General features: G+C 58.2%; 1 protein-coding gene across 1 annotated transcript; it reads left to right on the forward strand.

The window, feature by feature from the left end:
* The first annotated feature begins 3,373 nt into the window (after positions 1-3,373).
* Positions 3,374-8,572, forward strand: LOC144729563 (delta-like protein 1). Its single transcript, XM_078609900.1, has 10 exons — positions 3,374-3,664; positions 4,007-4,294; positions 4,454-4,511; positions 4,650-4,907; positions 5,365-5,425; positions 5,570-5,700; positions 6,059-6,228; positions 6,341-6,557; positions 6,769-7,616; positions 7,735-8,572. The coding sequence occupies exons 1-10, from the start codon at positions 3,608-3,610 to the stop codon at positions 7,738-7,740; spliced, it is 2,094 nt and encodes a 697-aa protein (XP_078466026.1). The 5' UTR covers positions 3,374-3,607; the 3' UTR covers positions 7,741-8,572.
* The last annotated feature ends 6,202 nt before the right edge of the window (positions 8,573-14,774 follow it).

Raw genomic sequence — 14,774 nt, forward strand, 5'->3', positions numbered from 1 at the left:
TGACGCGCGCCCATCGTGGGGGCACCGCTGCCGTCCTGCGCACTCGCTACGCGCGCGACTTCACGGACACGCGGGTCCGCGAGAGGCTCTCCCGCCCTGAGCCGGGGCCGGCTCGGTGGGGTCGCGGGCCACACAGCGCGGTGGCCGTCAGCCGCGAGACGCGCTCATGTGCACGCAGGTGACACTCCCAAGCCACGGCTGAAGGTCACCCCCAGGGACAATGGCATCGACTCACTGCGACAAACGGTCACGGACCCACCAGCTCGGGCTGCGTCGCTTCAAGAGGCGCCTCGCAGCGGCCCTCCCAGGCAGCGAGTCGCGCCAGAGTCGTGCCACGCGAGCCGGCAGCGTTGGTCGTGAGACAACTAAAAGACGTGGAAGCCACGCACAGGCGCGTCCCTGCACTGCCTATACACGTCAGGCTGTTCACCAGCATTGGTCTAAGCAAGCCTTTCTCTGCTGATGAGAGATCAAACGTCGAAACCGGCCCAGATTGTTATTGTATTGAACCAATGGAGCTGATAAGATGCACTTGCAGAAGGCCGTGCGGTCGATGCATCGTGTAAAATACGTATCGTGTATGTGGAAAGAGAAGTATGGGGAGGAGGCGTTATCGATTCTGTTAGCGACACAACGACGCTACTTGGTAATGTGCTACCCACTGTAGAAACGTCATTGTGACGTCATGCGATTGAATGTGACGTCGATGCAGGCCACGTGGTGAGAACAACCGAGGAGGCACGAACAACATCACAACGCAGTGGAGACGGCAATCAGCAAGCACAGAGTTCCAGAGGCCACTACTGGGCAGGAGGCGACAAGGAGAGGAATGGAAGAGGATGGGGAGGCCTGGTCCATGTGGCAGTCACGAGCTGCGCCTGAGAACTTCAAAAATGCGGTGACGTCACCGCAGCGCGATGAGAGCACGCCTGGTCCAATGTTTGGTTTCGGTGTTTGCACCTCCCTCGGATCAAGTTCCATTTGCAATGAAGCGGTGGATGGCGACCGAGTCAGCAGCATCCCAATTAACCTCATCGACCGAGTGAAGGCGCGCTCACGTCATCAACATGGAACACGCATCACGATGGGATGGGAGTAGCTCGTCAATCCGCAGGCCCAGACGCGCGTGCAGCTACGCGAAGGCCGTGCCCGCCACGCTGGGGCCACGGCCCGGCTTGGCTCGCCGCGGCACGCGGCCCGAGTGGAACCTCGAGGCGGTCTCATCGTAAGCAGCGCACCATTCCCTGGGTGGTCACCACACGCCCAGCGTGGCGAGTGTCCGTCGTCCCGGGTCGCTCCCCACCTGTTGCGAGCGACTCTGCCCGCTGCTCTGCGCGTGGGGAGCCGCGTGCGCGTGGCGAACACAAACTCGGCCGCTGATGGCGCGTTTGTTGACGCGACCCGAGATGAATCGTTTCTTATTTTTCACTTTTACTCGGCGCTTCTGCCACAACCACCACCACCACCGCACCGGGGCGGGGCGGGCGTATCCTTATCAAACACATCGGCTCATGCTTATTGTGTGCGTGCGTGTGTGGGGTAGGGTGGGGGGTGGCGAGTCCCTGTGCTGGAGTGTTCAACCCACCGGGTGAAGTCGCCTGCCATGCAAATCACGGGCGCCGTGGGGGAACAGATGGCCGCGGAAGAAAGGAGCGCGTCTGGGGAGGAGCGCTCCATTGGGAGGCCGAGACGAATCGCGCTCCACACGCCCGCGCTGCGCGCACCTCACCCGGGCCCGCACCCCCCCCCCCCCCGAGGTGGCACGCGGCTCAGGTGTGGACACGGCACCTACCTGGGGCGCGAGCGGCCACCACCGCCATCGGCCGAGGAACCCCAAACGGGGGGAAGAAATCTCACGCGCAGGAGTTTCGCAGAGGCTTTCTGCCCGATTACAGGAACACAAAACTGGGCACACGAATTAGGATACAAAGCCGAGGGGTTTGTCCCTTGACAGAGCAGCGCCTTTGTGCACACTGACACGCTTTGCTGCAGAAATCGGAAAAGCTGGGCAACGTCAGGATAATGTATACAGGCATTCTCTCCTTTGTGTTGATTGTAAACGTCTGTTTCTCATTCTTGGGTTAACTTAAACAATTGCAACTATTTAAATCCCGGAGAAATGGATAAAACAACGCATATACATATTCCAATCACCTTGCACTGCGTGATGTTGTATTGCACTGTACCAACTCACCGACGCAGATCGTCTGGGATGTCCGAGTTTCATGAAACAGCGGCTCAGCTCGGCTCGGGATAGAGCGGAGCGGGGTTGGATGCCCGCGCGTGGCACCTTTGGTGCGGGTCACACAATCCGAACCGTGCGTGCTGCGGATCCCTCAAGAGCTCCGTGCGGGATGCGCGCAGTGAACAATCACGGAGCGGTGGGCAGGGTGGGCAGGGTGGGCACGGTGGGCACGGGGGGCACGGTGGGCAGGGTGGGCAGGGTGGGCAGGGTGGGCACGGGGGGCACGGTGGACAGGGTGGGCAGGGTGGGCACGGTGGGCAGGGTGGGCAGGGTGGGCATGGTGGGCAGGGTGGGCACGGTGGGCAGGGTGGGCAGGGTGGGCACGGGGGGCACGGTGGGCAGGGTGGGCACGGGGGGCACGGTGGGCAGGGTGGGCAGGGTGGGCACGGTGGGTAGGGTGGGCAGGGTGGGCAGGGTGGGCACGGTGGGCAGGGTGGGCAGGGTGGGCACGGTGGGCACGGGGGGCAGGGTGGGCACGGTGGGCACGCGCTCTCGGGGCACGCTAACTGGGGGACTGCACTGGGATTCACACTTTTGTTGTTGTAGCAACTTGTTGCACGCATGTATGTCGAGTTGTCGCTTGTCTGTGTGCGTAAAATAACTGCACAGGCCTCGGCAGTGCACCGGTATTAGTTGCAGTAACTTTACGCGTAATAGGCTTTCGCATTGCGTCGCAGGCCACTCGCTGTTCCACAATGACCGAGTGTAGGAATGGCAGAGGACAGCACGGTCCACCTGGCGCCCTCGGAACAGAAACCCGATTTCTGCTCTGGAACGAAGAGGCGAGAAAACTCATCGCGCTGCGCAGATGTAACGGCAGCGAGCGTGTTCATCTGGGAAGCCTGAACACAACAAAAATCATTCCTTTCCAGAGCTCACGCACTCCTTCCAGCCCTCCCCCCCGCGCACCCCCCCCCCCTCCCATCTGTTGTGCAGCGCAAGCATCTGTCATTACTACAAGTTAATGTATTCACATTTGTGAATACGGCCCGGAAAGGCAGTTGGGAGCAGGCGGGCCCTGGCTGCTCACGCCGCCCACCAGCCCACGCTGCATTGGCTCGCGGCCTCGGGGCCCTCGCATATAAAGCGGGCGCGGGGTGAGTGCTCAGAACCACAGAGACCCTGACGCTCGCTCGGCCTAGCTCCTCCAGGATCCTACTGGGACATTGCTTCGCACGTTCCGAGTGAAGACAGCTCTTGAGTGAAACGCATGAGCTAGCTTAACCATCGTCGCATCAAAACAGTTTTCTTTTTACAGAACACCCGATTTTTAAACACTGGACAGGAACATCAGTAGGACGCAGCACTGATGTAAATACCACACTGCGACTCTTCCTGGGAAAAGAGACGCTGGATCTAAGGATGGCACTCTCGCACCTCTTCCTCACTTTGGTCGTCTCTCTCTGCCTGGTGCAGCTGGTAAGTTCCTCTCTTCCTTTGGGGTTAAAGTAGAACACGCGCGTTTGAGATTCAGTTCATGTTTTTTTGTCACGTCTAAAATACATTTTAGAATAAGTTGTTAAAACGTTGGCTAAAAACACGGACACAAGTTGGGAAGGCAATGAGAAACAGAGAATCAAGACGCTCATGCACAAAACTGTGAGGGTTAGACAAGATCAGTGGATGCCGCGTTACACATCGCGCGCGCAGGAGCACAGCGGACGCATCCCTGTCACTCGGGACCGGTGGCGGAACGCGCCAGGACACGGCGCTGCGCTTCTGCGCGTCCCCTGGAACTAACGCGCGCGCTGTGATTTACAGGCACTCTCCGCTGGGATTTTCGAACTCAAACTGCAAGAAATCATCAACAGCAACGCGTTCCGCGCCAGCGGCGCCTGCTGCAAGGCTGGCTCTGCGCCGTCCTCGTTCTGCGAGTGCCGGACCTTCTTCCGAGTGTGCCTCAAGCACTACCAGACGCACATCACGCCCGACTCGCCGTGCACCTTCGGCAGCGTCCTCACCCCGGTGCTGGGATCCAACTCGTTTCGCGTCCACGACGTGCGCGGCTTCGCCAACCCGATCGCCTTTCCCTTCAGCTTCACGTGGCCGGTAAGCAGCAGACTCCCCGTCCGCGCAGTCTCCCCTCACCAAATATTCTCGCGTGTTCTCGAGCACGGGCGGGCATGGCACCGCGTGCGGTGACTCTGGGGGTGGTCTGATGTGCGCCGCGTCTCACCGTGATCCCTCCCATCACCGCTCCCGTTACAGGGAACCTTCTCGCTGATCATCGAGGCCTGGCACGCGGAGGCGTCCGATATGTCCACCGGTGAGTCTGGGTGTTTGCGTCTCGTCGCGGGCCGCGCACATTACTCGCTGCACCGATCCACTGCTGCACCGCCGCCTGCGATCGATCCATCGATTTCCCAGAGCGGTGACAAAACCCCCGCGTGTTGTGACCCCACAGAGCACCCGGAGCGCCTCATCAGCCGCCTGGCCACGCAGCGGCACCTGAGCGTGGGGGAGGACTGGTCCCAGGACACGCACGTGAGCCGGCACAGCGAGCTGCGCTACTCGTACCGCGTCGTGTGCGCCGAGCACTACTACGGCGAGGGCTGCTCCACCTACTGCCGCGCCAGGGACGACACCTTCGGTCACTTCTCGTGCGACGAGGCCGGGCAGAAGCTCTGCATGCCGGGCTGGCGAGGACCCTACTGCTCAGAAGGTAACCACCACCACCCCCCACCCACCACCCCATACAACCCCCACCCCTCCCTCTGTCCTCCTCTCGCACGCAGTTTAATTACGAGCCGTAAAGTGGGCAGCGCCGCGCGCGTGATAATGGCTCCGAGCGATGGGGGCTCTGTAATCAGAGCGCGGCGCGTGGCCGGGACGCGCCGCGGATTGGCCAGGACGCGCTCCGAGCCGCGGCTCTGTCACAGCGACCGCCACACAATGGGGGGGGGGGGGGCACGGCAGCTGTTGCGCTCTCGGCCCTGGACTCGTCTCGCAGATGCCCCTCGCTTTGTGAGGCGGTGGCGACGACGCGAGCCCCGATGGCGCTCCCCACTCACTCCTGCCTCCCTCCCTCGCTCCCTCCCTCCCCACTCACGCACGCCTCCCTCCCTCCCTGCCCGCTCGTTCGCTCACTCACCCACGTCTCCCTCCCTCTCTCGTTCCAGCTGTGTGCCTGCCGGGATGCAGCGACTCCCACGGATACTGCGACAGGCCCGGAGAGTGCAAGTGAGTGTGTGACATCGCAAAACACTCGTGGATTCTTCGTCGCTCGAGACTCGGTTGATCGCGACCTTCTTTACTTTTGAGTCTTCGTGATGGGCGAGGAGCGCTTGAGACTGACGGTCCTGCTCCGTGTGTCGCCTCTCCCAGGTGTCGCGTGGGCTGGCAGGGCCGCCACTGCGAGGAGTGCATCCGCTACCCGGGCTGCGTGCACGGCACCTGCCAGCAGCCGTGGCAGTGCACCTGCAAGGAAGGCTGGGGCGGCCTCTTCTGCAACCAAGGTGACCATGCCGCGCCACAGCTGCTCCATCATCGTCATCGTCAGCAGCAGCCACGAGCCACCCACCGCTTCATTTAAGTTCTCCCCCAAATTATCGCCATCTCGCACAGCCAGGCGACGCAACAATCCACCTCGTCCCTGCACACGCGCTGATTTGTTCACTCCATCTCCTGCGTCGCACGTCCTCTAGGCCGTGTTCCCTGCTATGGCTGTCACTCCGTCGTTTCTCTCAACCATCACCACCGGCCGTCATCCCCGTTGAGCGACGATTCCCTGCCCGAGCACAAGCAGTGCGCGTGTGCCACGCCACAGTTCGCGTGTGCGTGACCACGGCGCTCTTCCTTGTGACCGCTCTGCAGATCTCAACTACTGCACGCACCATAAGCCGTGCCAGAACGGCGCCTCGTGCACCAACGTGGGCCAGGGCAGCTACAGCTGCACGTGCAAGCCGGGCTTCACTGGCACCAACTGCGAGCTCGATACCAACGAGTGCGAGGGGAACCCGTGCCGCAACGGGGGCAGCTGCCTGGTAAGTTGCCACCGCGCTCACCACGCGAGCCTCACGCACCACGGCCGCCTCTCGCTGTCTCCTTTGCCGCGAGCGGGCCGCTACATCCCCCTGGCTCCCCTCTGCTGTGCAGGACCTGGAGAACGACTACACCTGCTCGTGCCCGCCGGGCTTCTACGGCAAGAACTGCGACCTGAGCGCCATGACGTGCGCGGACGCCCCCTGCTTCAACGCGGGCAGCTGCCGCGACCGCCCCCAGGGCGGCTACTCGTGCGCGTGTCCCGCCGGCTACACGGGCTTCAACTGCGAGAAGAAAGTGGACCAGTGCAGCAACAACCCCTGCGCGAACGGTGAGCGCCGCCTCCCCCCTCCCCACACACCCCGCACACCGCGTCGCGCAGCGTCGCGCTTGATCGACGAATCGCCCGTGTTGAGGGCGGAGCGGTGGCGCAGCGGTGAGCGCACCGCGCCGTGGCTGCTGCCGCGACGGGCATGATCGTGACCGCGAAGGGTCGCTCTGGCGCGGCGACTAACCAACCGGGCGTGCCCTCGCCACCGCAGGTGGGCAGTGCGAGGAGAGCGGCAGCTCGTACCTGTGCCGCTGCCGGGCGGGCTTCGCGGGCTCCCGGTGCGAGCGCAACGTGGACGACTGCGCGCGCCTGCCGTGCCTCAACGGCGGCACCTGCCACGACCGCGTCAACAGCTTCGCGTGCAGCTGCGCCCCGGGCTTCACGGGCAGGGAGTGCGCCGTGGCCGTGAGCCCGTGCGCGCTCACGCCCTGCTTCAACGGGGGCACGTGCCTGCCCAAGCAAGGCGGAGGCGCGGCCTGCGAGTGTCCCCTGGGCTTCCTGGGCTCACGGTGCGAGGAGAGCCTCATGTCGCCGCCGCTCGCCGTCGAGATGCCCGACGCCGAGAGGCAGGAGGCCGACTCGGGCTCCGTGTTCGTGCTGTGCGCCGCGCTGGCGCTCGTCTTCCTGCTGCTCATCGCCGCCGTGCTCACGTTCCTGCTCCGACAGCTGCGCCTTCGCATCTCTTCGACGACTCGCGCCCCGGACACAGAGACCATGAACAACCTGAGCGACTGCCAGAAGGAGAAGGAGCTGGCCATCAACGTGATCGTCACGTCCGAGCTGAAGAACACCAACAAGCAGCTGGGCGCCGAGGGAGACTGCGGCGCCAGGAAATCAAACTACAAAATCAAATACCAGGGCATCGACTACAAGAGCAGCGTCTCGGAAGCCGCGAGCCGCCAGACCGAGGCGGCGGAGAGCCAGGCGGCGGGGAAGAGCAAGCGGGCGAGCTTCGAGTCGGGCTGCACCGAGGCGTCTTCCTCCTCCTCGTCAGCGCCGAACCACACGTCCGTGTACATCAGCTCGATCACGCAGAACGAGTGCATCATCGCGACGGAGGTGAGATCGCGGCCACGGCCCCCACTGCACCATCACCTGCCCACAATGCGCCGCCGCGTCGAGCCACCGTCATTACCGCGGGCAGGTGGACTTAACGCGCTCGTTGTGTCTGTTGCAGGTGTGAAGAAGACGGAGAGACCGGGCGACGCCTGCCTCCGTGTGACGCCGCAGAGCGCCCCTCTCCACGCGCGGCGCGCGATGCGGGATGAGCTCATCGCGGTGCCAACGCAGACGCGGCCACGGCGCGCGCTGTACACGAAAGCATGGCTCACCCCACACACACACACACCCGCGCCTCTCTAACTATGGAATTGAATACATATTTATACAGAACGAGTGGGCAGTTCCCCTGGTGCATTTGCACTATCGTGAAGAGACTGCAGCTTCTCTGGATCACTACTCTCAAAGCCAGGAGACGCTGCCCATCACCGCTGTTCACCCGACACCAAACTTTCACGCGAGAAGTGCTCACGGCACTTGCCTGCCTGCGCCTTTGCTCAATGTGACTTGGCCCTGCCGAGTTGTTTTTGTTTGTACAAACCACGCGAAGATGAAGACAAAACGCCAACCCGCTACTCCATGAGCGAGCAACGATGATGACATTGATGATGATGACATTTATGATGATGATGATATCGATGATGACGATGTAATTGTGAGATCTGTCATTAATGCAGAGACAAATGTCTTAAAGACGATTGGATATTTGGGTATAACTATTTTGTCAGTTTAATGAAATAATTGTAATATATATGTATATTTATTTGTAATATTTATGTAAATGCAAAGTACTGAAGCTTTATAAAAACAAATAAAAAATGACAAATGTAAATGTAAGTTATTTATTTTTGACTATTTTTGAAAAGAAACTGTTTTTAAAATATTTCTTTTATAGCTGCACGTGTTAGATGTTTAAATGCCTATTTAAATTATGAATAAATAAATGAATAAACAAACATTTATGTGGCTTTACTCGTATGTATGGGATTCGTGTGTGTGTACGTAGGCTGTGTGGAGTTTGTGTGTAGCGTATGTGTAGGGGGTGTGTATGTGTATAGTGTGTGTGGTGTGTGGTATGGTGCGTGTGTGTACGTGTGTCTGTGGTGTGTGGTCCTTGTGAGCCAGGACAGTAGCAGCGACCAGTGGGATGTGAAGCTGCCTTGGCCTCCTCTAGTTGATCCCAGTTTCTTTATGGCCTCCTTCCTGGGTGCTCAATAACAGCACGTGCCCCAAACGCATAAATGGGGTCTCTTCTCGGTGTGCCACAACACTCCTTTCCAATAATAATAATAGTCAAGGTGTCCGGTGTCTGTAACCTGTCATACATCCACCCGGTGATGACGCATTGTATCAACTTCGGCAGTGGGGAGACGTGACCACGCGTGCTGTTTTAGTCCAGCCCCAGCACAGCCTCGTTGCGGCAGGCCTCGGGACAGGCTCGCCACCGTTGAACACCTCCCCCCAGTTCCACTGAGACTCGAAAAAATGCGATTGGCGGCCACAATTTCAGCTGGGCCACTTGTACATCCGTGCACGAGGGAATTGATGTGGTAAGCGCAGGCGGTGATCAAACCCTGGCAAGGTAATTGCAGTGAGCGGTCTGTCCACGCAGGTGCAGGGTCCCCCCGTGTAAACACGACCGGATCAAATGTCACTGCGTTTTATGGCTCCAGTTAATCGTGTGGCTTATGCGTCTCATGGAAATCGACCAGAGCGTTGTTGGTATTTGATGTTGTCGTGCGTATAACGACGAATGCTCCTCTGATCAGTCGAGCCATAAACATCATTAATCGCGTCAGTCTACACGACTCCACATGCTGCGTCAGTGTTTCGTCTAATTTGGTCCAAACAAGTGCCCAAATACCGTGGTTGTGAGCACGCCGGTGAAAAACGAACCGTGTTCGATGTTGCGGTCTTTAGATGTTTACAATTCCGTCCACACTTGACAATACGATCCACGACTCCGCTGCGCTTGGCTCGGCCCTCAATGAGCAGGGAGCATCTCACTCCGTACTGAAGAACCATCAATCCGTTCTGACGTCGACTGGCAGCCTCCACTCCCGTGCAGTTGTGACACAAACACGAATCCCATCGCTTCCTCCACAGGACTGGATCACAGGTCAGGGAGGTAGCCGCCGCCGCCGCCATGATTGACGAGCGGAGACTCCTGTGTGTGAGGAAGCGTCTGGGCTGATACTCTTCGGTTTCTACGGTAAAGTCACGTGGGTAGAAAAAACAATAGATCACGACGTTTCGATCGCAACAACAAGCGACCATCTTCAGGTGCGATCGAAACGTCGTGATCTATTGTTTTTTCTACCTACGTCACTTTACCGAAAGAACCAAAGAGTACGGATTCCTGCAGTCACGAAAGCTTCAAGTCAAGATCGTTTGGGGGTTGAGTTTGAGTTTGTTTGATTTGTTGCACGGATGGTCCCGTTGAGTCAGTTACCCGGCTGCTTTACACGGGAGAGCCGTGGTGCGTGAACACAGCAGCAACCAAAACGAAACAGTAACACTGCAGAGAACGGAATATTGCACCTCTTACCAGCGAGGTCTTTGACTTTGTGAACGATAGTGATTTTAACACTTAGCCTTTCGCGACCAATATAAATCATAATAGAGGTTTTTTTGGGTTAGATATCTTAACTATAAATGTGTTGTTAAACCCGCCACCACCCGACACAGCTAATTAGTAAGGGTTGTCACGTAAACTGAACATGCCAATTCGCTACGAGTCCATCACACCGGTGTGTTGGAGAGGAAATCACAATATTTACAATCTGAGTACGACGTTTCGCCAGTAATTACAACTAGCTTCATCAGGCGGACACATCTGGCTATCCGTTGTGGATTTGCTCTCCAACACACCGGTGTGCTGTACGTGTAACGAATTGGCACGGTCTGATTACGTGACAAACCTTACTAGTTAGCTGTGTCGGGTGGTGGCGGGTTTAACGACACATTTATAGCTACGCGATCTAACCCCCCAAACCCCCCCCCCCTCGATTATGGAGGATGACACGCAGGAGGAGTTTCTCTCCCGCATTATGGAGGATTGACACGCAGGAGGAGTTTCTCTCCCGCAGGTGCAGGGCAGAGATTGATCCGCAAAACAAACACCGGCTTGGACATTCTTCACCTGGCTCACTACAAGCACGCTCAGCAGTGGGGGGTGCGCGCACGCGCGCGCACGCACGCGCACGCGCCTGTTTACAACGCGCATGCGCGCGCGCGCCCAATGACTCCCGGGCGCACGCGCCGCGCGTGGCGCCCCCCCCCCGCTGCCTTCATCGCCCGCGGCAGGCGCGGCAGGGCAGGTGAAGGTGGATCACGGCAGCTGACGGCGTGTTCGTGATCATTCGATCATTCGTTGGAGTCGGCCAAGTCGAGTTCGGTGCGAAATTCTTCTCGTCAGCCGGGGTCGATGGTTCGTCTAGAACTGGTTGGGTACATCATTGACGCCACTCCATATTGTTGTGCCGAGACTAAGAGCCTCAATTTGTTGTATATGAAGCAATAATGTGAAAATGTACAGCCCTTTGTTGATACGCTACTTTAGAAAGTCCTCCCCATGTTGTGTCGGCCATGACCATACTGCACCACGCTGGTCACTGCACTCGCGAAGTGGGGGCCCAGGAAGAGTCCGGATATCACTCGCCACTGAGCGCATGCCAGGCACTTGCGTGATCACAATACTGCAACGTCCTTACCACGTGTACGAAGCGGCATATCCCATCGTGTGAAACGCCATTTCACTCGGTGGAAACTGCTGCAGGTGTTCCATACCCTCGCAAAGCGAGACCTGAAGAACACGTGCAGAGATTCACAAACTAGCGACAACGAGAGTGCACGAGCAGCCGGAACGAGACCATTCCCCGAAAGTTTTCAGCCAAATTTAATAACGGCGACGCTAGCAGTTTTACGGAATCGTGAATTGGATAAATAAATAATAAATACATAGACATCAATAGAAACAAACCCACAAAGGAACCGTCTTAGATTGCTGATGACAAAGTCAGTCATTCGTAGTGTAGCTGTAGGTAGTGAATAGCTATAGGGCAGGCTGTGGTGGAGCTGTAGGCACAGCTGCTGCTGCAGCAGCAGCAGCAGCAGCTGTGCCTACAGCAGCAACAGCAGCAGCAGCTGTGCCTACAGCAGCAGCAGCAGCTGTGCCTACAGCAGCAGCAGCAGCAGCTGTGCCTACAGCAGCAGCAGCAGCAGCTGTGCCTACAGCAGCAGCAGCAGCAGCTGTGCCTACAGCAGCAGCAGCAGCAGCTGTGCCTACAGCAGCAGCAGCAGCTGTGCCTACAGCAGCAGCAGCAGCTGTGCCTACAGCAGCAGCAGCAGCTGGCCGGCGCGCCGCTCTCCGTCGCAGCAGCAGCAGGTGCGGCGTGACCGGTCGGACGGCATCAGGGAGCCGGGGCTCATCTCGCGTAATCGCCCGTTCGCGCGGGCCCCGCAGGTGCTGCGAGTCTGTGAATGCATCTCGCCGTGCCCCCCGCCAAAACAAACAACCACTAGAACAGTAACGTAACGCAGCCTGCCCGCCCACCCACCACCCACCTCTGCCCCCACACCCCCCTCCTTTGTGAAGCTTGACACAGAACCAGAGCCCTCGCGTGAAGCGGTGTCCTGAGTGGAGCCCACGTGGGGCGTGGGGGACGGCGCGTGTCTGCAGAGACCCCCCCGGCGAGCCGCCCTTGGGGTCCCGGCAGGAGTCACGGGCGCGGGGCAGGCAGAGGGCGCCTTGGCCCCCCCTGGTGGCCAAGGCTACGAGTTGGGGCCCCCCTGACAACCGCGGCGTGAGGTTTGTTTTCAACAGCGGCGTGAGAGGAAAGTCGCCTTGTGTCACGACGTGATGAGGCAAGAGGAGCCGCGATGAACACAATCGCCTCGGTGCGGCCGTGCGAGACCACTCAAATGTCGAGGTCCCTCCTGGCCGACTGCCGCACCCCTGAGCTGATGACGTCGTCGTTACTACGCCACTGATGACGTCGTCGTCACACGTCACTGACGACGTCGTCGTTACTACGTCACTGACGACGTCGACAGTTACTACGCCACTGATGACGTCGTCGTCACCACGTCACTGACGACGTCGTCGTTACTACGCCACTGACGACGTCGACAGTTACTACGTCACTGATGACGTCGTCGTTACTACACCGCTGATGACGTCGTCGTTAACTACGCCACTGATGACGTCGTCGTTACTACCCCACTGATGACGTCGTCGTTACTACGCCACTGATAACGTCGTCGTTACTACGCTGCTGATGACGTCGTCGTTAGTACGCCGCTGATGACGTCGTCGTTAACTACGCCACTGATGACGTCGTCGTTACTACCCCACTGATGACGTCGTCGTTACAACGCCACTGATGACGTCGTCGTTACACGTCACTGATGACGTCGTCGTTACTACGTCACTGATGACGTCGTCTTTATTACGCCGCTGTGACGTCGTCGTTACTACGTCACTGATGACGTTGTCGTTACTACGTCACTGGGTTGCTGGCATTGACGCCAAGTTGTGGGTGGGACCCAGAGTTCACGTCTCTTCACATCTGGGGCGTGCCCAACCCCTCTCTCTGTGTGTGCTGTGACCTCATTTTGCTTGCACAGCATTCGCAGTGGAGTCCGTTTAATTGTAATTTGTGTTTAAAGTCAGAGATATGAAACTCGGAGCTAGGCAAGCTTCACAATAACCCTTTATTAATCCACTGCTGAATGAAGGCCTCCTGACTCCTGTTGCACATGACTGTTTGACCATACTTCACCACGCTGGTTTGTGTGGGTTGAGGAAGGGGTGGCCAGGATTGGTTCAAATGTCACCGTGGCACTGATGTTAGCTGTGGCCGGGAATTGAACTCAGGCTGCCGGAGTGCATAATTGCAGTGCGATAACCATTGCACTACCACTCCACTCACTGTAAAGTGAACACCCCGATGATACTGCACTAGCACTGAGCTGTGACGTATGACACTTATTCTCTGCCTATGACTCTAATTGTTAAACCATTTTTAATTTACTTTCACACCTTCTGTATGAGTGGCTTACTCTGGCCTCAGCGATTCTTTTATTCATCCTGCCCCAGTGTCTCCTTGACACAAGAGGTGGGTTAATGAGTTCCCAGTCAGTTGGTTGATTAATATTTAACACGCGACTATACGCCCAGACTGAAAGCGTAGAAAATAAATCAGTCGATCGATTTTAAATTCTTCTTACGCGTGCGGTCCATGGAGTAATAGGCCAAGTTACAAAAACCTGCAGAACGTAAAAACAACCGTCCCTGATGTCCCCCCTCTCGCTCTCGGCTGGTGGTGATGGTTCATCTCCTCCCCCGCTGGGATCGTGTCTCGAGCTGCTCGCCACGTGGACCTCCATCGACTCCTGCAGCCACGTGACCTTGTCGCAGTCACGAGCCACATCCCCACTGCCGGCTTCCTTACCACGGCTCATCAGAGCTTCTTAGCTCATCGGATTCCTCCGGTCCAAATAGCGATGTTGATTCTGATTGACCTATCACTGGTATTCCAACACGTGTTTAGTTGTCAATACAGATCCTTCTAGCTACTCGGCCTAAAACGAGTACCTGGTGCGGTGTGAGGGAGACAAAGGCGTCCGGGCGAGGTTCTGACCACCAACCCCCTGTCGTTCCGGCCTCAATAGGTGCTCGCTAACACTACTTGCCCCGGCAGTGCATTCCGGCAATGAGGGGTGATCTCTGTCTTTGTGGTGGTGCGTGGTGGTGCATTGTGGCGTCGAGTCGACCTCAACCGGTGCTGGCTGCAGACTTCTCGTCGGAGCGTCTCCTGTGCTGCCAGGGTGCTCACACTCTTATCTTATCGAACATATCGGCTCGTACTTTTTTGTATGGTGGGGGGGAGGGGGGGGCATTTGAGCCTCTTCTTCTTCTCCTCCTTTGCTGGAGTGTTCAACCCACCGGGTCAAGTAGCCTGCCATGCAAATCACGGGCGCCGTGGGGGAACAGATGGCCGCGGAAGAAAGGAGCGCGTCTGGGGAGGAGCGCTCCATTGGGAGGCCGAGACGAATCGCGCTCCACACGCCCGCGAGCGAGTCCCTCTACCCCGGGCGACACAAACCCACACACTGCCACTCTCTCACTGCCACGTGTAGCCCTTTCCACCGTGG

Source organism: Lampetra planeri, chromosome 33 (genome assembly GCF_965212315.1).
Source record: "Lampetra planeri chromosome 33, kcLamPlan1.2.h2, whole genome shotgun sequence".
NCBI classification, from domain to species: domain Eukaryota; kingdom Metazoa; phylum Chordata; class Hyperoartia; order Petromyzontiformes; family Petromyzontidae; genus Lampetra; species Lampetra planeri.

Coding starts and splice junctions, on each gene's coding strand:
- LOC144729563 (XM_078609900.1), top strand. CDS start 3,608: ATGGCACTCTCGCACCTCTTCCTCACTTTGGTCGTCTCTCTCTGCCTG. Junction 4,295..4,453: donor CCTTCAGCTTCACGTGGCCG/GTAAGCAGCAGA, acceptor CTCCCGTTACAG/GGAACCTTCTCGCTGATCAT. Junction 6,229..6,340: donor GCAACGGGGGCAGCTGCCTG/GTAAGTTGCCAC, acceptor TCTGCTGTGCAG/GACCTGGAGAACGACTACAC.